The 23088-nt window shown below is 39.5% G+C and overlaps 1 protein-coding gene across 1 annotated transcript; it reads left to right on the top strand.

The window, feature by feature from the left end:
- Positions 1–6375: 6375 nt before the first annotated feature.
- Positions 6376–17087, top strand: LOC135748587 (membrane-spanning 4-domains subfamily A member 12-like). The gene is made up of 7 exons (XM_065266820.1): positions 6376–6500; positions 7142–7318; positions 7437–7553; positions 7630–7686; positions 15359–15499; positions 16016–16153; positions 16261–17087. Exons 2-7 carry the CDS (start codon positions 7166–7168, stop codon positions 16318–16320), a joined length of 666 nt encoding a protein of 221 aa, XP_065122892.1. The 5' UTR covers positions 6376–6500; positions 7142–7165; the 3' UTR covers positions 16321–17087.
- Positions 17088–23088: the final 6001 nt, after the last annotated feature.

The raw sequence follows: 23088 nt of genomic DNA, 5'->3' as shown, positions 1-23088 counted from the left end.
TGGAGGAACAGACGGATAGAGGGAGGATAAAAAGGACCTGAAAACGAAGGTTAGTGTTAAGTTTGGTTCATTTTTGGTGCAGTGTTGTCTCAGTCTGGTTCAGCTTTGTGGCGGAGCGTGGTGGTACGGTGGCTGTGTATTGTGGCAGTGCAGTTTGGCTGTTTGGTGGGCTGTGCATCAGGAACATTTGGATTGGAGTAACAAACGAGTGACTGGGACCTCAAGACGGAATAATCTTGGCTGGGCTGAGTATGATCTAAACCCCTATTGTATACAAGATGTCTAACTCGCTTGACATGTAGAAGTGTATGTGGATTTCTTTTACCACAGTTGCTGGACCACGTGATACACGAAGGAGAAATCGAACGGTGGGGGAGCCAAGAAGACGCAGAGAGGAAGTAAGATTCACCACTTGTGAGTACCAAAGGTGTAAAAGTGTTATATGCATATGAAGTATAACAGCGGTTGCATGTGGGAGTTCTAGCAACAGGCGGAGCGGCCCCATCACGGAATAGGGCGGTGGGAGAGCAGAGAACGCAACGCCATTGGGAAACTGGCATCAGCAAACCCTTTCAGTCCCTGGCTTATTCGTGCAGTGCCCCGCGGATTCCTTAGCCGACCCCACGGAAGATCTATTGGCCTGACCTTATTTATTCACCGAGTGTGTCGTGGGTGAGTTTGGATTTACCGAGTGAGTGTGTTCACATGATTGTATTGCAGTGAAGTGCTGTGTACTTGATTGTCAGAAGCCACCATGGTTTGGAGTCGGCCGTACAGTATGTGAACGGAGAAGACGCTGTGTGGCGAACGAAGAGCCAGCTTATCATACGCTGTCCATATACCCTGGGTGTGGAGGCTGGTGAGCCATTACGAAGTCTCCGGCCCGGGCAACGTGTATTACGGTGGTGACGGTGGAGAAAAAGAGTACCGAAAGAGAAGTTTGCACGTGAGTACAGTTCAGAGTGTTGGTCTGCCTGTGAGTGAAGTGTTACATTGCTAAAGCTTAGTCGGCTATTCACTGCCTGTCACGGAGTCTCTTCGAAGGTGCGCCCCTGTTCCGAGTCCAGCAGATACCACGTATGGGAAGGAGAGGGCAGCGTTCGGCTCGGCATTCATTTGTTCCGACTTAGACCCGGGCAAGAAGGATTGCTGACCTACTACTCACCATACCCATTTGCCTGGTCACCACCTGTAAGTAGAGAGAGCCACAGTTAACGGAGAAAGTGTGATTTGTGTTACAGCCCCGAGCCCTCTAAAGGAGGACCACGACGAGTCAGTTACCTGAGAAGTACCTACCGTATCCACTGCTACCAGCCACCTGCAAGTAAGAAAAGCACAGTTATCGGAGAAAGTGTGATTTGTGTTACAGCCCCGAGCCCTCTAAAAGAGGAAAACGACGAGTCAGTTACCTGAGAAGTACCTACTGTGTCCACTGCTACCGGCCACCTGTAGGAGAGAGCGAGAGAAGAGATCACAACCATAGTCCAGTGTGCTTTTGGGTCCACTGCCTCGAACCCTCCAAGCGAGGAGATCACAAGCCCGCCACCTGTAGGAGAGAGAGAGAGGATTAAACCACAGTTAACCGTCAGATACCTATTCCGCATCACCGCCTGGTGAAGTTCTGCCTCCAGGACACGGAGGGCGCCACGGATAGAAAAGACCCCCTTGAAGATCTCGTCCCCTCTCCGCCCTCTTAACCTGCTTGGAGGCCAGAAGAGGCCGTTTATTTTAAGTTCCCCTTTCCCTTCCCCAACTCATTTTAAGTAATTTAAATAAAGTTTGTTTTAATTTCACGCTTACCTTGTTTGTCTGGTTATTGGGGTGGCTTTGGGAACCTCCTCGAGGTGGAACCTAGGAAGGGGCGTGACCCTTTAGAAATCTCGGGTCCGCTCCGACCTGTGACACAGTGTTGTTTTAACCCATTGATGGGCAAAAAAAACATTATCTGGTTAATTTGACCCAACACCTGGGCTCATCCCTTTCTGACCCAATGCCGTGTTGAAAATAAATAACGCAGCACATACATTCTGCGCCTGTGTAAAAGATAACGTTCCATACAAACAGTTGGTAGTAGTTTTTTTATGTATGACCCAAAAATGAGAAACCAGAAGAGTGAGTGAATGTTGTGATACAAACATAAACAAAGTAGCACTTGCTTGGATTCACACAAATCTCACTCACCACAGAAGGATACTAGTGATATCTGTAATGTCTGATAAGTTGCAAATGACACTGGCATTGTAAGCCCTGGGATAAGAGAAAGGCGGCGTCTTTGTTCAACAAGGAGCTCAATTGAACTTGGGTCGTACGCTCAAGAGCTCTGCGGATTCCACCTTTGCCGCAGATCAATTCGTCAACCTTTGTTTTTTTTCTAATTATTCAGCGTTGTATCCGTTATTTTCACAGTCTAACTGGTTATGTCTAACTTGCCATAAAATGTCCAACTTCCCATAAAACATCTGAAAGCAAAGGGGTGACCTACCTTTTTTCTTGAAAACCTGTGAATTGTTTTTGGCTAGGGAGTAAGGGAAAATTTTTCTTTTTTATTTATGATTTATGTAAGTTATTTTGAGGGTTTCCTTATTAGGATACTTTTTTGTTATGTTGGCCTTGGTTTACCCTGAAGTCATTGATCTGTCAACTTTTAATGTAAAAACAAAATATATACACCAACTTTTGTGTTTTCTGAAATTGTCTATCAGTGGTGACCGAGAATCCGCTACCCTTGTTATTTTAAATCTTTTGCTTTCCTCTTTTGTTAAAAACCCTAGACTGGGGAACATAATAAATGGGGGCTCGTCTGCTCCCTCTACTAGCATCATAATTGGAGGCTTATTTTGGTTAAATGTGGACTTGTTCTATGGTGTCAATTTGGTGATTTTTCGTGAGTTCTCTATTTCTGATTGGCATTTTTTTTCATGTGCTTTGGGGAGTTAATATGAAATTTGATATTGAAACATTTAGATAGGCACCTTCGTTTGAAATGTTAAATTTTGTCGTATAAACGGCTAAGGCTATGGATTCAGTTCTGCCTGCCGACCCCATGTTTCGCTCACTCAGTGATCTGAGTATGGAGGATTTGAAGCTTGCTCTTCAATTAAAGTAGCTGGATTTGAAGATTTAGCATCAAGAGCATACACCGAAGCTATTGCGTTTTTTACAGTGTGAGCTGGAAACCCTGGCAAAGCGACCCTCACTGGTTTCAGCATCATCTTTTCCTGTAACGCCATAGTCTTATGGTCTTCCTGTTATACCAACAGCAACTTCTACTCATCCTGATTTTTATTTGACTATGCACAATGTTCTTGTTCCTCCTTTTGGGGCGCTTTTGAACGCATTGCACTAGCCGAGCGAGGTTTGGCCTCTATCGTTGCAGTGCAAATCAGTGGTGGACAGTAACGAAGTAAATGTAATTCGTTACTGTACTTAAGTAGTTTTTTCGCGTATCTGTACTTTACTCAAGTACTTTTATTTTGGGAGACTTTTACTTTTACTTTACTACATTTTAAAGTCAAATATCTTACTTTTTACTCAACTACATTTTTAAAAAATGGTTCGTTCCTTTTTATTTATCAGTGGATAAAAAACGTAACTGGGCAAACTAAAGCTGCACAAAAAAAAACTAAGATGCACACGTGATGCGTCAAACCACCAATCAGGGTACAGCATGCGCTTCGTTTTGAACTTGTTTTGGTTGCCGCGCTGTTTCACGTAAGCTACGCGAGTCACGCGAGTGCAGCAGCCAGCCAATGCATCGTTTGGAGAATGAAACTGCATTCAAAAACAACGGAGGAGATAACTGACCCGTCACAATAACAATGGCCTTATTTACGTGAGTTTTTTTAAGTCCTTGAATAAAAGAACGAGTCCTTCGTGTCTTCTCTGCCTGCCTTGAAACTGTGCTACTTCGTTTTAAAAGAATACTCTTTCAAATCTAAGGAAACGCATAGAGGTAAGCCATTTTTATTCTGGTTATATTTTTAAATGAGCAATCTTAACAGTAGCTTGCAGAAAACTGTTAATTGTGTTGCTAAAATATATACGACGTTATCATGAATTAATTTTAAGCTATGCAGGCTGAAGCTATTTTTAGCCGTATAGTTAGCTGTTTCACTTAAGTTCATTGTATTTGAAGCTCAGTGCTCTGTTATTTTGAAATGACAATTAATCACTATCAACACTGTTGTAAAATATAAATGACATTTTGACTAGCCATGCAGTGTATGATGCTTAAACAGGCAGGTGGATTGGAGTGCTCCCTATGCACTCCAAAACCACTGAGCCACTGCCGCCCCCAAGTGGGGGTATTACGTCCTGTGTAGTTTTTTGGTTGTGTTGTTTTGTTTTATATTTGTCTCTCTCTCTATTTCTCCCTCTCATGTCTTTAACGAGGTAATGAGGAGGCGGACCTGTTGCCGTTGGTGCCTACCTAAAAACACAATATTTTCCAAATAACGTACATTTTTGTAGCTCCAGATTTCACTGTCTACCTGAAACACACAGATTTTGTACAAAACTCAATTTGAAAAGCGTCGTGTCCCTGACTGGCCAGCTAATCTCTATGTTGTGAAGCTCTTTACCATGTTTGAAAGATTCAGTCTGAGTCCGAAGTGGGAGGAATTATGATAATGTTTGAGCTTGTCTACATCACCGATCCCAGGAAGTAAACTGTTGCCTACAATCCTTGTGATTGTTGTAGTAAAAGAAAAGAGATTTACGTTAGAAACTATAACTCGCGTCATTGTTTACTTTGGGGTATTTACCTTTTGCATATCGAAAACATGTACTAATCGAGGTGCAACCAATGAAGCCAATGCTGAAGTGACCTAAACATGACAACTGTGAGGGGGGTGAATTTTTTTGTAACTCATCCAAATACAAAGCTTTAAAGTTCTGAATAATTAAGGGCGTGGCCACTTGAGTGACGGTTTAAAGACCACTGCTGTCACTAAAGTCGAGCTAGGCAGGCGTGTTTCAGCAACCATCCACCTCAGCTTCATCCACGTCCCACCTCTTTACCCATTTTCGGTTATCCACGAGTGATTTACGGTGACGCGTGGCCAAGATGGAGACAGAAGGCAAAGCTTACTTCAAGCTTCAAAAATGCTTTTCACAAACCAATGGGTGACGCCACGGACACTACGTCCATTTTTTTCCAGTCTATGGCACCAATACACACTTACACACACAAGGAAATGTAAAATCGTGCAGAGGACCATAGGTGTCCTTTTAAAATTCTAGACTGGGTAATGTATAATTACTACAACCAAACTGCATATTCAAATTGTCTAAACAGAACTACTTCTAAAACAAAATATAAACATATGGGTGTGCACTTAGAGACTTGCTATTGGCTGTTGTATTGAAATAAACAATGAGTTGAGTCTTAAAAATGATTAAAGGGGTTATTTTGGGGATGTATTTACTATAAATATAATAGTTTAATATTATTGTGTTAATGTAATAATTGGCTAGAATTTCTGATTTACTGTATATTCTAAAGATGCATTTTTTTAAGTTAACATTTTAGAGATTAGTACTACTTTTCCTGTGAGTTAAATACTGCAGAAGAGACTATTCACATTATTTTTGAACGCAAAACAAGCACAGAGGCATACCAGTTCCAGTGGGAGTCAGTCAAGTGTTTCTACCATGAAACTACAATGGCACCACAAAACCACTGTAGTTCATTGTTTTCTTTATGATGTGCACTGACGCATTTTGTGCACAAGCTTTTCACAGTGCTGCCCATAAAAGCATAGCAACGGCTGTCAAATGAACCACAGGTAGGTTTTATGGTAAACTGTTATTTACCTAAGTGATCAGAAATGGACATTCCAGTGTGGGTGTTTAACTAAACATTACAAGCTCTGGTTCAGTTTTCACATTGTAAGCTCACCAAACACAGAGCTTTTCACATAATACATTATATAGAGTAGTATATTAAATAATCCTATAGCCTGTGATTCTTATTAAAAGAGGCTCTAGGCATACAGTTGGACAATTATTGGTAAACGATAACTTTATTAGATCAATTTGGTTTTGAACTGTGTAAAAGGAATTTAATAAAATCATTCTATCTTTTAAAGTGCCATCATTTTACTGTACAAAGAAATAGAAGGAAACGGTGCTTGTGTATAACAAAGAACATCAGTGCAATTATAAATCATGCACAAAAACAGTTCAAACTGATTTAAAGAGTTTTAAAAATATTCGTTTATATGTAGCCTGTAAACAAATAAACATCCTTATAACAGATTATCTACCATTTAACAAAGAAAAAACACACATTTTTCCTTCAGCCGTGTGGCATACCTTGTGGTTAACCAATCATCTGTATTTAAATAGCTTTGAATAAGATGAAACACATCAACAGAAACTTCCTGTAAATTACATTTGTCAAGCTCCTTCTCAGTGGTTCTTCATTTGAGTCCATACACTCACACACGCAAGGACACACCGTAACAGCAAACAGGCAACATCGACAAATATCATTTCAGGTAAAATATTTAATGCATCAATTACATTAAAATGGCATCTGTGTTTATATGTCAAGTTTGAGGCATTTATTTAAAAAATGTTTTTAATTATTATATTTCACCACAAATTAAACAAGCATATTCATATAAAAATATTAGTTTGTTTATAAATGTGAATTGAACAGATTTAAAATATTTTCACGGTTCTAGCCTAGATCTGCAGTATAAACACATACTGTAAAATGCTTAAAATTGCATAAATGCTTTTTGTTCAAATCGTCACCTTCCTAAACTAATTGCCTAAGTCATTTTTTTTTCATAAGTCATCTCCTCATGATCCTGGCCACGTCTGGTAAAATCGCCCACATCCTCATTTGAACAGATCATGCTTTTCTACCCCTGTAGTATAATAGCCTAAGTCAAGGCTGTTTTATTTTGCCTAAGTCATTGAGGCTTAATTTTACAAGCTTTTCTAAATGGCAGCTGCATCAAGAAGAACACAAATATATTCAACCTCTGAAGTTAGTTCCATTTATTTGTGTTTTCTGAGAAACCTGAAAAAAATGACTCAGGCAATTAGTTTAGGAAGGTGACAATATCATTGTCTGCTTTGTCTTGTTGAAGATTTACATGAGTTTTTTTCTTTAACTGTTTCGTTACAGGTAAACTCCAAAACCTTTGCTAGAATGTCCAGCCAGGTGATCTCAGTTGACAACGCTACAGTCGTCATCCAAATTAATCCACAGATAGGCCAAGAAAGTGCTGAAGGACAAGATAAGAGAGGAACTTACAATGCACCCCTCCAAAGGTTTCTTAAAGTACAACCAAAGTCACTTGGGGTAATGTATTTTTCTTAGTAAGATGATCAGGACTGTTATAAATACTGTGCACATAATGTTTTATCTATGTCAGCTGTGGGATGTTTATAATAAAAACACTCATATCTACTCTTTATAGATTGTGCAGATTATGATCGGAGTAGTGACCCTGCTGACTGGTATTGTGCTCGCCATTAATATCCAACATTTTCTTTTAACTGTCATCAGTGGCATAAACTTCTGGGGATCCTTCATTGTAAGTTTAATTTAAATGTTTTGCTTAACATTTAATGTTTTGCTTAATTTTAATATTTTCTCATGTTCTCTTTCAGTACATCAGTGCTGGTTCTCTGTCTGTTGCTGCAGAAAATAAACTCCATTCATGTGTGGTTTGTACTGTCTATGTTAAAACTTTCTTTTTTTTTTTTGATGTTTATGATGTACAGTATTCACACGCTATTGTTCAAGTCACTGTGTGTAAAACAGGAAGAACTGTGTGTACAGACACATTGAAATCAACGTCAAAAAAGCAACCACATGTAAAATCTCAGTGGTCTGAAACTAGCACGTTTTTGGACGCTGTAAGGGCAATCCATCTAGATTTCTTCTGTCTTTTTTCCATGAATAAGAGCATATTTAAACTCGGACAACATTCAGTCTCAGTGAAAATGACTGCGGTTATGCCCACTAAGTGGCAAAAGACAGAGCGGCAGAATTAGTGTACTGTGTGAAATCAACGAAAACATGTCGGAAACATGTCTAAATAGGAAAAAGCTGTTGTGCGATAGACTGTGCCAACAGATTAACAAGAATTCGGAGCTATCATTTTACAGACTGCCAAAAAACACCGAAAGGAGAAGTAAATTGATTGTTCATGCCAACATCCACAGACCACAGGCTGACAAATTGCTAAGATCACTATCAAGCAGAGGTTTTACTTTCTACTTAAAAGTATTTTTTCAAGTATTTGTATTTTATCAGTGTTTTTCTTTGGAAAACATACATTCCAAAGCATATTATCATAATTTTTACTCTATTACATTTCATAAATACAAGGTTTTTTATTTTATTTTAATATTTAAGTACATTAACATACTTTAACTGAAGTAAAAGTACACAATTTTAATGTAATTAGGTATTAAATAAATTTTAATATGCAATATTAAAGAATACACAGTATGATTCTATGCTTTAGAATGTAGTGAAGTAATTTTTTTCCCAATACAAAAAATGCCTGGAAAATGTAACTAATGTAACTAAGTCTGAACAAAGGGGAACTGGAGCGCTGCTGGTATCCCTTGTATCCTCTGGTGCTCTTGGAAGGGTAAATGTTATTGAAAAAGAATTGGAAAAACAAATTCCAAGTCCAGGCACTCAGTAGGATGCAAAAGTTAAAAAGCCTTTATTAATATTCAAGGGCTAAAACATTAAAACACCAATGCGTATCGGCCCACTGGCCTTCATCAGGGTGTTGGTAACAAACAGACAGATTCACACAACACTTATAATTACACTGTAAAAAAAGTCAGTAGAAATTACAATGTTATTGCAGCTGGGTTGCCGGTAATTTACCGTAGATTTACATTTATGTTATTTACTGGCAAGAGTTTGTTCAAAGTTAAATAAATTTTAAATATTAACAAGTCTTTATCTTTAAAGAATAAAACTATACAATAAAAGCCTCATGCAAAGCATTCTGGGAACCAGAAATCATCATCAACCTTTTTCTGTTTTTTGCTTCAGATTTTGTTTCCCAGAATGTTTTGCTTGATGCTGTTTTTTTAGTTTTACTCTGTAAAGACAAAGACTTGTAAATGTTTAATGTTCATTTAACTTTGAACAAAATGTTGCCAGTAAATAACATAAATTTAAATCTACGGTAAATTACCGGCAACCCAGCTGCAATTTCTACGGATTTTTTTTACAGTGTATATTGATTTCAGGTGTGCCACTCTAACACTTGCAACACAATTTTTGGCCACTGGAGGCAATAGTTCAGATACTCTCTAGTATCAAAGGTTAAACCATACAAATACAAGACCAATGCTGGGTCCCAATTCGCCTACTTATACTACGACCTAAAAGTATGTACTGTTTTTGTGAGGAAAATGTACGTACTTTTGAGTGTGTAGCAAAAGAGTATGCACGTTCTGGGACGTACTTCGATGACGTCATGCAAAGTGAACGACAACGTGGTTGCCTAGTTACGCACACCAAACGCAGGTCGTTTGTGAGGCGGCTGGTTATGATGTTCATGTGCAACAATGTGTGTAATGAAAGCTACTTATTTTAAAGTCAAAATAGTTAAAGTTTATAGTATAACTATTGTTTAACGTATTTTATGCTTATTTTATACTTATGTTTGCAAATCAGAAATACCGCGATGAAAATGAACCATGCTTTTACTATAGTAAAAGTTTAGTAACCATATTTCTTAATAAAGTTAACATTTGTACAGCCACAGTATTACTACAAATAAGTCAGTGTGGTTAAACTATGATTAGTGTAGTAAAAGGTGTTTTTTTCATAAGGGTTTATAGTAAGGTATAAATCTAAGACAGAAACATAAAAAGAAATACATAAAAAAGACACATGCATGACACAGTACTACAGCCATGGTACTTTATTTTCACAACATCAACCGAATATTACGAGACAATGAAAGATAACTTTAATTAGGGTTAAACATTTAAATTCTTACACTTAAAAGCTGAGGGCGCATCTCCGCTGCTGCGTCTGGCTGCCATATTTACATCACCACAAAGCTCCTCCCTCCCGCATGCAATGGGTTGTGGGCAATATTAGCCGTTAGAGTGTGGATCGATCTGCACTTCGAAATCTAACCGGAAATAGTAGACCATCCGGGTATCTTTGGGATACTCATTTCAACATACTACGTTTTGGGACGTACTAATTCTAGTTTCGAATACTATTTAGGACGGATAGTATGCGAATTGGGACTCAGCACAAGTAAAAACTCTCCAAGTGGAAAGATACAGACATCTAGTGTACTCCACACAATATATCACAAAGATCAATAAATGTGAATAGGCTAATTACCCATCATGATTCTAAATTGTTCTAAAACAGCATGAGGAAAAAATAAAAAATCAGCGGAAATGATTCAATAACAGAACCTGCTTCCAAATTTGTGGATCATTTCATTCAAGCCATTTGTTGCAGAGTTGCCTTCTTATATTCAAGATACTACACAGGTTTCAAAGAAAATTGAGCAAATAGGTAACATAGGTTCTTGTATTATGGCTACAATGGATGTGGAGTCTTTATATAGTAATATTGTACATGATGAGGGTCTAGAGGCTTTAAAACACTATCTCTCATCCAGACCTAAACACTTGATGCCTCCCAGTGACTTTATAGTGCAACTTACTGAGTGGACTTTAAAGAACAACATCTTCCTCTTTCAAGATAAATTGTACAGACAAGAAAAAGGGACTGCAATGGGTGCTTGTTTTGCTCCCAATTATGCTAATCTGTTTTTAGGCTTGTGGGAGGAGCGCTATATATTTTCCCAAGATAACCCTTAAAGACAAAATCTTGTGGTGGGGTAGATATATTGATGATGTGATCTTGATGTTCTCAGGCTCAGAAAAAGAACTTGTAGACTTTCATGTGTATGTAAACAGCTTAAATGAGAACCTTAAATTTAGTCTGGATTATGATTTACATGCCATCACCTTTCTGGATCTACTAATTTCTAAAGATGATGAGGGATTCTTACATACATCTATTTTTAGAAAGGCAACAGATCGTAATACCTTATTGCATGCAAATAGCTTTCATCCTTCATGGCTCATTGATAACATACCCTTTGGACAGATCCAGAGACTAAGGCGCATATGTGATTCAGATCAGGATTTTCAAAATCAATCTATTGATATGCAGCAGCGTTTTCGACAAAGAGGATATCAAACAAAAACTCTCCTTCAAGCTCATAATAGAGGTCAGTCACTTGAAAGGAAGAGCTTGCTTCAGTCTAGACCCAAAGGAGTGTCAACTCAGAAACCTTGTTTTGTCACTTCTTACAGCAAGGAGGCTGTTCAGATTAAACACATTATAAAGAAAAACTGGAACATTATTGAATGTGACCCGACTTTACGAAATTTTTTTCCAGAACCCCCTAGGATTAGCTTTAAGAGGGCCCCACAATTAAAGACAAGTTAGTAAGAAGTTACCTCCCTGCTTCTAAGCGTGAAACTTGGCTTAGACAACCCAAGGGAAACTTTCCTTGTGGTAATTGCAATTATTGTGTGAATATGGCTAAAACTGACACATTTAAGGATGTTTTCAGTAATAAGATCTATACTGTTAATAGCTTTATAAATTGCAATACTATAGTGTTAATTTCGTCAGACGAGACGAGACGAAATATGTTCGTCAACGACCTTTTTTTCCATGACTAAGACGAAACGATGACGAGACTATACACATATTCAAAAACGCTGACTAAGACTAAATTAACATGCATTTTTGTTGACGAAAAAAGACGAGACTAAAATGTTTTGGATAAAATAAAAACTAAGATAAAATCTCTCTTAATTTTCGTCTTCAATCGTCTCTACTACATTTTATGCAATGAGGTCATATTTAAATGTGAATTCATTCATAAAAAGACTGCATGCTCTTATTATGAAACTGCGCGCGTCTGTCATAACTCCAGACAAGCTCGCGCTGCTGAAATCTCCATGCTAAGTGTTCACAATGTAACATCCATTAGCAGTTAGTCTACAAACGTATTACATATGAGAAATATTGATATGTTTCCATCGGATTTTTGAAATTTTCATATGGTTTTTCAACAATTGCACGCACACGCAGCGCGATTCTACTATGGAAAAGGCATACGCGATCAGGTCAGTAAGAGTCTCGTGTGTAAAATGAGCCCACACACATTATGATTAATATTTCACAAACAGCTAAAAAGTTTAGCATTTTTTCAGCATTGTGTTGATGTTTTTGTGTCGTATTCTCGTGTACCTGTTGTCTTCAGTAACTTAGACGGCTTGTCTTTCTGATCCACATTCGCTATTTACCAACATTGTTGATAATCTATACCTTATATTATTCAAGTATTCTGAATGTACAGTATATTGTGAGGACAAAAGCTTATTATTAGTAACTGATCGCTGTCTGGGTGCTTTCCTATCGCCCATCACTGAATGAATGGTGACGCAATTTACACGCAATAGAGATACGTCACCGCCATTAACAAAGTTGCATTCAACAAAAATCATTCAACAAGTGTAACCAATATTTGAGATGTGTGTAACCCTATTTGACTAAAATGGTTATCAGAAATAATCTCAGAAATAATTTCTTTTTAAAAAGACAAAAATGTTTTAACTAAAACTTGACTAAGATATATTAAGTCTTCTTTTGACTAAAATTACCGTAAAACTTCAAATAGCCCGGGCTTTTATTTTCCCAAACCTATCGTCACACCAGGCGTCTAAAAGAGACAGGCGTCTATAAGAGACAGGCTTTTAATTTAATTGTTCCAGCATGACAGCAGGAGGTTACCACATATTACGTTTTATTTATAATTTGAATGTGTTTAACAAATTAGTTTGTGTAAGTATAACAGTCTTAAATTATTGGCAGCATAAATAAAGCAAATGAGGATATGCTTTTTTATTGGTAGTTGCATGAAATCTTACCCAGATACAACAGTGCTATTTTCTGATTGGCTATTGTGTAGCCTCTTTCTTTTTTTTTGGATGGGCTCCCTGGACTAGAACTCCAGGGGAGACGGCTTGATAGAGAGAGCAGTGCGGTCAGATACATTTTGGGCGCTGCAGCATATTAAATATGATAAATAGTGTTTCCGCGTGAGAAATACAAAGTGTGGCGGAAAAGTCCCGACTCTCCCGATTGCCACTTCGCTACTGTCATCATCACTTCAAACCTGACGACGAACCTTGTTGTGTTTTCATAGTGATGAGTAACGGAATAACTGCGTCTGTCACGTGACATCTACCGGTAAGCAAAACTTTAGCGTGTGCAATCTGCACCATAGAACTGGCTTAAACAGACGATCTGACGGGTTTTAGAAGATTAAATACAGCCCGAAACTAAAAAACAGACCAGGCCTTTATTTGAGACAGGCGTTTATTTACCCAAACCAGTCGTCAATCCAGGCGTCTAAAAGAGACAGGCGTCTATTTGGGACTCGGCTATTATTTGAAGTTTTACGGTAGACTAAAATAACAAGAGTTTTAGTTGACTAAAACTAGACTAAAATGACGAGACTTTTAGTCGACAAAAACTTGACTAAGATACCTTGAGTTGTCTTTTGACTAAAACTAGACTAAAATGATGAGACTTTTAGTCGACTAAAACTTGACTAACAAAAAATGATATGCAGAAGACTAAGACTAAGACTAAATTAAAAATAGGTGACAAAATTAACACTACAATACTACCCATGTTGTCTATCGTTTAGAGTGTACTTGTGGCTGTTTTTATGTAGGTCTCACTAAAAGGAGACTAAGAGACAGGATAGCTGAACAAAGGTATGCCATCCGGACTGGAAATGTGAATTATCCAATGGCCAAACATTATATAGACGCAAAGCATGGGAGGGATTCGACCTTACGAGTAATTGGCATTGAGGCTATTCGCCTTGATTCCAGGGGTGAAGATATAATTAAACACCTTAAACAAAGGGAGACATACTGGATTTATTCCTTGAGGGCCACTGATCATCCAGGTCTCAATGAAGATTTTGACCTCTCACCTTTTTTGTAATTGTTGTATCTCAATAGGGACAGTGTATTGTTGCATGTGGATGTTTACTTTGAATGCTATGCATTATATCATATATATATATATATATATATATATATATTTTCCTCATGCTGTTTTAGAACAATTTAGAATCATGATGGGTAATTAGCCTATTCACATTTATTGATCTTTGTGATATATTGTGTGGAGTACACTAGATGTCTGTATCTTTCCACTTGGAGAGTTTTTACTTGGTCTTGTATTTGTATGGTTTAACCTTTGATACTAGACAGTATCTGAACTATTGCCTCCAGTTGCCAAAAATTGTGTTGCAAGTGTTAGAGTGGCACACCTGAAATCAATATAATTATAAGTGTTGTGTGAATCTGTCTGTTTGTTACCAACACCCTGATGAAGGCCAGTGGGCCGATACGCGTTGGTGTTTTAATGTTTTAGCCCTTGAATATTAATAAAGGCTTTTTAACTTTTGCATCCGCTATGAAAACCAGCCATTTTGTTAAACGTTTGTCACTCAACATGGCGGGTTCCGGTTCCGGCGTGGTCACGTGAAAAGTGACGTCAATTAGTGATGGGTCGTTCGCGAACGCCGGCTCTAAGAGCTGATTCTTTGTAGCGAACGAGCAGAGCCGATTCTTCAGACGCATGCAGGGGAGCCGGCTCTTCTAAGGGAGCCGAGCCAGAAGAGCCGAATCTATGAAAAGAGCCGGACTGCCATCACTAAAATGTAGAGCCGGATCTTGAGCCGAAAGAGCCGTACCAATGAAAAGAGCCGGACTGCCCATCACTAACGTCAATGCATACCCTCTATACTTTACTGGCGCTTCAAAATAAAAGTTTTCCAAAATATTAAATTAAACATACTATTTGTGGACTCTGCCTTGAAGTCTTATGTTATATTTGTATTTTGTCATGGTGGCAGGGTTCTGGCAGTCCCAGGCTTTATGTGGAGGCTCATGCCTTGTTTATTGTGGTACAGTATGTGCCTCCGGTGTCTTGTCTTTTGTCCCCGCCCCCTCGTTCTCCTGCTTATTAGTATCATTGGTTTTCTCCCATCACCTGTTCCCGCTCGTTATCTCGTTTAGTTTTTTCTATTTAATGTTATTGTGTTCTTAGTTCTGTGCAGGATCATTGTGTATTGTTCTCGTGTTCGTGTGGGTTCTAGTCAACCAAGATCTTGATCCCCCCTTTTGACTAACAAATCAAGATATTTCAATCATTTTACAAATTTTTTTTATTATCATTATTTATTAATACATTTTCGTTTAAGACTCTTAACTGCATTTCTCTCTGTAGGTAAAAGCTTCGCTTGGAATGAATGTGGTCAGTGCCATAACAGCAGGTGTAGCTATTATTCTGATGTCCATACAACTGCCACTTTTGGAATATTGTGGATATTACAGAGTATATGATATGTATTCATGTTCAGATATTCAGGTAATTACTTTTACTACATTTAGATATTTTTTGTTTTCATTTCTTATATCAAGCAATTCAGAACTCTCAGTTCTTAGATTAAGAGAAAAGACTAAGGCAGAGTTATATTAGGACATTTAGGTACAGTAGTTTTTACAAACATACCTTACAAAAAGTATTACTGGTGTGCATCTGGAGACAACAAAACAATGGCACTGATATTTTAAGGAATGTAAAATATCCATTCATTAATTTTTCCATTAAGATAGCTTAATAAATCATTTTAGTCTTGGTCTAGACTTAGGCTCTATCCGGGAACGGATTTTTTAAGAAATGTTTGAAACCAAAACCAATCATGACCCCCACTCACTTACATAGTTTTCTTTTTTCCTACTATGGAAGTCAATGGGACTCATGGTTGGTTTGGTTTTAAAAATTCATCATCAGAAAAAAAACAAATGTATACAGGTTTGTAATAATATGAGAGTGAGAAAAAGTATTTCATTTTTGAGTGAACTATCCCTTTACATTTTTTAGGTTTTAGGTCGTGGGATCGTTGGAATATTACTGATGTTCTCCATCCTTCAGTTCATCCTCTCCATCTGCATCTCAAGTTTTGCCTGCAAAGCCACCTGTGATACAAACTATTCAGTGGCCAACGTTTCATTACACCAGGTAAATAATTTATTAGTCTTGATGTAATAGCTACAGAGTAACCCCAGGGTTTCAAGCATTCTCCTATCAAGCAATAATTTTATAAACTTGAACATTTCTCTTTGCAGAGGGTTTCAGAGAAAGAAACATCTCCACTTAACATGCCGCAACCACCAAGGGGATATTGAAAGAATGGAAAGAAAATACTTTTTAAAAAGATCATATTTAAAAAAAATAACAAAGATGATGTATAAAAAGTATAAAAAGTAAATGGTCTTTATGGCACGTGGTTCTAATTAACAAAGTAATAATAACTCTATAATAAGTCAATCCACAGAGATCCTATGAGGTCCAAAACTTTTAAAGATTTCATTTAACATACAAACACGTATTATCATGTTTTTGTTTTCTTGTTGATCACTCATTCTGAAGAGTCAGGACAAAATATTTCCTACATAGAAAAGTCATATTTACGTAAAAATGTATGATAAATAAAATGCATCCATTTAAATATAATGGTCCTTTGTAAATCCATGTTAATAATGTTTTTATATATCTTTTAGTTGTAATTGAATATGTCAAAAAAATGTATGTTAGTTAGAAAGTATATGGAGTTCAGGATCAAAACTACAACTGCATCTGACATGTTTTCTTGTATTGTTTATCAGGCTCTTGTGTTTAGTTTCAGTCATTTCACTTTTGTGCCATTGAAAAGGTTAATAGTCAATAATTTAATTGCCTTATTTTCACAATGTCACTTTTGTCATTTCATTGCAATTTAACAAATTTGACTGTCTTTAACTGCAAAACCCTTGCATAAATGCATGCAAGCTGTTATGGGAAAAACTTTCACTTCCATGTCTTTGGACAAGACAATTGCAAAATCACTAAAGATGCAACCTTGAAACATTGCAAATGATGAAAGTCAGTGAAAAAATAAAGAAACTGAACCACACATTAGGTGTTGCTGTGGTCCATGAGACTGCTACATACAGGTTGTAATCGACAACACAAGTGTACATTTGTGTCTGATTTACATTCTAACCTTGTATAATTTGTATAAAGAAATAGAAACCATTACAGAAATTCTAATGGATTAATTACACATGGATTTCATAACTTTAGAAACCATTAGCTTTTTGTTTGTTTATTTATTCTTAGTGCCTTTCCAGCCTCTGTGGCTATATTCATGCCGAGATGGTTAATCCCTTCACAAGTTGATCCACACAAGTTAATTCTTACACATGTTGGAGGAGGGGAAATGTGGCATCCCCAATTCACCTAACCTGCATGTTTTTTTACCTGTGGGAGGAAACCGGAGTACCAGGAGTAAACCCATGCTGACACAGGGTTCTGGCTAGAGACAATACAGCCAGGGGGGCGGTTCTAGGTTCAGTGGATATCCAGGGCTTAGCCCAGAGACATCCATGCATGTGTCAAAAATACACTTTTAATAAAACATGATAAACCGTCCCTGGTTTGGGGGTAGGATTATGATGAAAAACAGTGGTTCTGGCTAGATAGGAAATGACTACGGCCTTAATCCTGCGAAATGTGGATTTAGGGTTAGAATGAAAACAGTGCTCGTCAGGCGAGATTTCACAAGATTTTGGCCATAGCTGTATTCCTTATAGCCACAACCTTGACACAGGAAAACATGCAAACTCCAGGCGAGGACCAACCGGCCGCATAACAAATGTCAAAGATAGAAATCCCCGTAGACCAAGCCCATGATGAAGCCATACTTCGCGTGGAGTGGGCTTTTAAACCAACTGGACTATGTTCATTCAGGGAGGCGTAAGCCAAAGCGATGGCTTCGACGATCCATTTAGATAGCCTCTGTTTAGTGAGCGGCATACCTAAAGAGTGGTGCGCGAAGCTTACGAACAGCTGATCTGACTTGCGGTATGAGGCAGAGTGGTCCGTGTATATTCTTAACGCTATGACCGGGCAGGGCGTGTTCGGGGTTTGTTCGCTGTCAGCCGGTGGGAGGGCGAGAAGTGAAACCACCTGAACTCTAAATGGCGTGGTCAAGACCTTAGGAATGTATCCCGCTTTCGATCTAAGGATCACTTTGCTATCGTTAGGACCGAATTCCAGACACGATGGGTCAATTGAAAACGCGTGTAGATCGCCCACTCGTTTAACCAATGCCAACGCCAAGAGGAGAGCGGTTTTAAATGAGAGAGCGCGCAGGTCAGCCTGCTCGAGGGTCTCGAAAGGGGGACCGCGCAGCGCTTTCAGAACTGTGGACAAATCCCAAGACGGGACCGTGTTAGGTCGCGGTGGGTTTAGTCTGCGAGCGCCTCTGAAGAATTTAATGATAAGATCATGTTTTCCCACGGTGTGACCGGTGATAAGGGCGCGATTCGCCATTATCGCCGCCACATATACTTTAAGCGTCGAGGGCGCGCGACCGCTGTCCAACATTTCCTGTAGAAAGGAGAGAATATGCTCCACTTCACAGGTGTTTGGGTTTAAGTTTTTCGTCATTCACCAGTCAAAAAAAATAGACCACTTTTGAGCGTAAAGGCGCCTGGTCCTAGCTTCCTAGCTAACACACGTCCTGAAAGGCGTGACGGTTGCCGTTCAGAGACCAAACGTGTAGATTCCATAGTTCCGGCTGTGGATAACATATCGACCCTCTCGCCTGAGAGAGGAGGTCCTTTCTCAGCGGTACTGGACATGGTGCTGATGTTTTCAGCTGCCATAGGTCGGGGAGCCACGGTTGATTGTGCCAAAACGAGGCGATCAGGATTATCGCGCATTTCGTCTCTCTTATCCTCTGAAGGACCTGTGGTAACAGAGCCATCGGAGGAAAAGCATATAGAAGACACACCGGCCATGTTTGCAACAGGGCATCGTGGTGTATCGAGAAGAAGATCGGACAATGCACGCTGTCGTCTGATGCAAACAGATCGATCTCCGCTCGGCCGAAGACGGTCCATATTTTCTTGACCGTCTGAGGATGCAGCCTCCATTCTCCCTGCGGCGGACCATTGCGCAAGAGAATGTCTGCAACAGTATTGGCTACACCCAGTACGTGAGTCGTTTTCAACTACGTATGTTCACGTGAGCCCATAATAAAAGCCGTTTCGCCAGCCTGGCTAGGGAGCGAGATTTCAGCCCTCCTTGGTGGTTTATGAATGAGACCACCATCATACTGTCCGACCATACTAGAACGTGCTGATGTTGGAGTTTTGGTCGAAAGTGTCGTAGCGCTAGGATAACCGCCCACAACTCGAGGTGGTTGATATGTAGCTGAGACAATTGGTTGTTCCACGTACCGAAGGCGAGTTCGCCGTCGCAGACGCATCCGTGGTCACCACTTTCCTCCTGCTCACGGAGCCGAGGTGAGGGGATGTCCATATCGAAAGCGCTTTCATGCAGCTGTAAGTGATTTTGATTAATAAGCGGCCCGACAACCAAGCACGGGGCGGAACTTTCGCTTTCAACGAAAACTGAAGCGGTCTCATGAACAGCATTCCCAACGGTATTAGTGGGGATGCTGCTGCCATCAGACCCAGCATTTTTTGGAATCGTTTGAGAACGAGATGTGAACCCGCTCTGAACGACGCCGCCTCGCGTATGACCTTGAGCGCGCGTTCCGGTGTAAGCCATGCTCGCGTCTTTATCGAGTCAAGCGTCATACCTAAGAACGCGATCCGCTGCGTGGGGGTGAGCAAACTCTTCTGGAGGTTGATTTTGAACCCTAAATTCTTCAAATGCTGGAGTACAACATTCTTGTGCTCGATAATTTCCCTCTCTGACTGGGCTAGAATAAGCCAGTCAAACGCGAATCTTAGAAACGGCCTGTGACGAGTTGCTATCGGAATGTGAAAGCAAGCGTCTTTCAGATCCACTGATATGAACCAATCGCTTGAACAGCCGTTTGACAAGAGCGCGATTCAAAACGCATGGATCAATATCGATCTGAGGCCGCCATCTTTCTTTGGAACGAGAAAATAATGACTGTAAAAGCCTGATTCGCTTTGATCCGCTGGGACCGTCTCTATTGCGTCTTTTAGTAATAAAGAACGCACCTCTTCCCTGAGGATTTGCATGCGATCGTCTGGGACAGTGGTGTAGAGCAGAGGTTCCCAAACTTTTTGCCTCGCGCCCCCCCTATACATTTGGGTCACATCTCCCCCTCCCCCCACACACACACACCGCTCTTACATTATGCACCAACACATTGAAGTAGGTCTGTTGACATTTATTAGCATTTTACTAAATACATTTTATTTCACAATTAGTAGACCAAACATATTTATTGACAAATGTATTCTTAAAGCTCCCGTTCTGTCTGTGATTTTGAAGCTTTGATTGTATTTATAGTGGGCAATATAACATGTGTTCATGTTTCACGTGTAAAAAAACGCGGCATTTTTCAAACAATTTACTTATCTGTATAGCGCTGTTTTCACTGTCCTCAAAACAGGCTGATGTCTTCCTTGTTATGTGAAGTCCCTCCTTCAGAAAACGTATTGAGTTGTGATTGTGTAGTTTGTTTAGTGTGCTGTGATTCGATAGCAGCTTAGCTTAGCAGAGCCGTTTGAGCCAAAGCTGGTGACTGACGTATTCATGTGGGCGGAGTTTAGTCAACGAACTGTTTTACTGACGTCATTAAATAATATATCGCCTGGCAGTGAAGTTTTAGCTTTATCATTTTACAGGTATTATTTATACTATTATAGCAACACTACACACTAACTAGGGTTTAAAAAATGGTATCAGGAAGAACGTGACCTTTAATACTTTCTTTTTCTCAGAAATTACTAATTTCTGTAGGTAGGCTACTTAGAATTAGTCAAATGGATAAACTTCATGCTGGGAACGCAGCATTTGTATTCTGGGCTAATTACTTCATAGACCTTTTTACTGTAACTATGTACAGTAGCAGCCTAGCCTAGTTCATCTTTAACTCTCGTAAGTCGTGAGCGTTGTTTGTTTTTAATGCAAGTATGTGAACGCTTACTTATTGGCTGGGAACACAGCATTTGTATTCTGGGCTAATTACTTCATAGACCTTTTTAACTATGTACAGTAGCAGCATACATACCAGAATATCTTAAACATAGTGTTATTACTTGTTGTATCTTAAACATACAGTGTTATGGCTAATTGTTATACTATGCTTATGACTTGCAAATGAAATGCATATTTAACTTAAATAAATCCATAGACAGTAAAAAAAATGGACACAGCGACCCCATTGAATTCAAAGGAGACAAGTGAAGTCAATTAGAAGCACCCACTTCCTGGGTGTCGAGCGTACTGCGCAGACTCAAACTGAGCTTGATGACGTAGATATCACGTGAGCAACCTGTGTGACAATTGTAAGTCCTCTAATAGCCGTGCCAAGAGAAATCTGAATCACCCGCCGAATCTTGCACAGACGTCGAGCGTGAACAGGAACACATTTGGGTAAGTATTCTGATTAATAATCTCCCTTGATTTTATGCCTCCATGTCCACCCGATTGGCTCATAGACAGTAAAAGATTGCCTCCGAGCTTCTCCTCCTGTCCATACGGTAATTTCTCTACTGTGCGACAGAGAGTCCCAGGTTATGACGCAATCGTTAGCATATTTTTACAAAAACTGCTTCTGCTGGGACATAATGTGATACAAGGTAATGGAGCCTTTTATACATTTTCGTGTTTCTTTAGAAATAATTAAAGAACAATTGGAGTCTTTAAACACATCAGATGTAAAGTTATTCAGTGTCAAAGTGAAGCAAAAATGAATGGGAGTCAATGGGATGCTAACAGCAGGTGGGTGTTCGCTAAGCAATGGCGGCGCCCGGGGAAGCTTCAATAAAATATGAAACCCTGCCCCCCTGAATAAATCAGGCTTGATGACGTATGCAGTGCGCATATGCAACATCCGCCCTGCGTTCCAGTTCGTTTTTTTATGAACTTCCCTCGCTAACTTCCCTCAGTCTCGTTCACTCGGATGTACGTCATTGCTTACGTTGTACGAGTGCCCACTACTGCTGAAACACTTGAAGTGGGTTCAAATGGATCGCCCTAAGCCCTTAATCACATGGAAAGTGGAGACCGCCCCCTCCATGTGCAAAGCGCGAGTTGCTGAAGTGACATCACAATCGTGTTGCATTGTGGGATATGAAGCTGCATGAAGTGTACATATGAAGCAGACTCGCTCCCTTGGTCAAAATCGAGGGAGCGAGGGTCTGTCCATACAAACTTCCCTCGTCTACTTGACGAAGTGGAACGCACTTCAAAATGGCGACAGGGATTCCCCCGAGGGGAAGTGCTTAGGGAAGTTTGCGAGTGTGTGTCTAAAACTGGAGTGGAATGCACCCCCGGAGGTTGCAGCCTTCAAATATAGAAACGGCCGCGTGCATGACGCAGAAGAGTGATATGGCAACGATGCGCATATGCCCACCATTGATTTAAAACAAAGCTATCCGTCTGGGGCAGAATAAAGGGGAAAAAACGTGAACCAAGGGAACAAGATAAAGGATTTGCGCGAGCAGATTACATACAAAGTCAATGCAAAGACGCATCCACACGCGTCCTAGCATGGGGCGATGCAAATGACGCGAATTGGGCAACGCAGTTGCCCCGAAAACACGCGCTTTTCCTTTGAACTTCAAGAACGCGCTCTTGCGCAGGATAATTTGACATGAGAGAGAGAGAGAGAGAGAGAGAGAGAGAGAGGTAAGAATGGCGCCCACGTCGAGAAAACTTAATAGAAGACTTGAAATTTGTAAAGGATTAAAGTATATGTCACTCGTTTAATTACAGTATGTTAACTGGATAACACTGGATATAACTCATTGTATAGTTTAATAAAATAATGTATTTTGATTACACAAATCAAACCTAACTATATGATTGTTTTAGCTGCTGACCAGCATAAGGAATCTCTATGGCTAATTTATAAGACATGTTGCTGATCTGTGTTGTACCTTTTCTTGTTAATTGAGTCT

The sequence above is a fragment of the Paramisgurnus dabryanus genome, chromosome 5, assembly GCF_030506205.2.
Source record: "Paramisgurnus dabryanus chromosome 5, PD_genome_1.1, whole genome shotgun sequence".
NCBI lineage: Eukaryota > Metazoa > Chordata > Actinopteri > Cypriniformes > Cobitidae > Paramisgurnus > Paramisgurnus dabryanus.
The sequence above is the reverse complement of the archived record's forward strand: the minus strand, read 5'-3'. Positions and strand labels throughout refer to the sequence as shown.

What these genes read in the sequence shown, in the direction of transcription:
- LOC135748587 (XM_065266820.1), top strand. Translation starts at nt 7,166, where the DNA reads ATGTCCAGCCAGGTGATCTCAGTTGACAACGCTACAGTCGTCATCCAA. An exon ending in TACAACCAAAGTCACTTGGG is followed by an intron (nt 7,319 to 7,436) that starts GTAATGTATTTT and finishes TACTCTTTATAG; the next exon opens with ATTGTGCAGATTATGATCGG. An exon ending in ACTTCTGGGGATCCTTCATT is followed by an intron (nt 7,554 to 7,629) that starts GTAAGTTTAATT and finishes GTTCTCTTTCAG; the next exon opens with TACATCAGTGCTGGTTCTCT.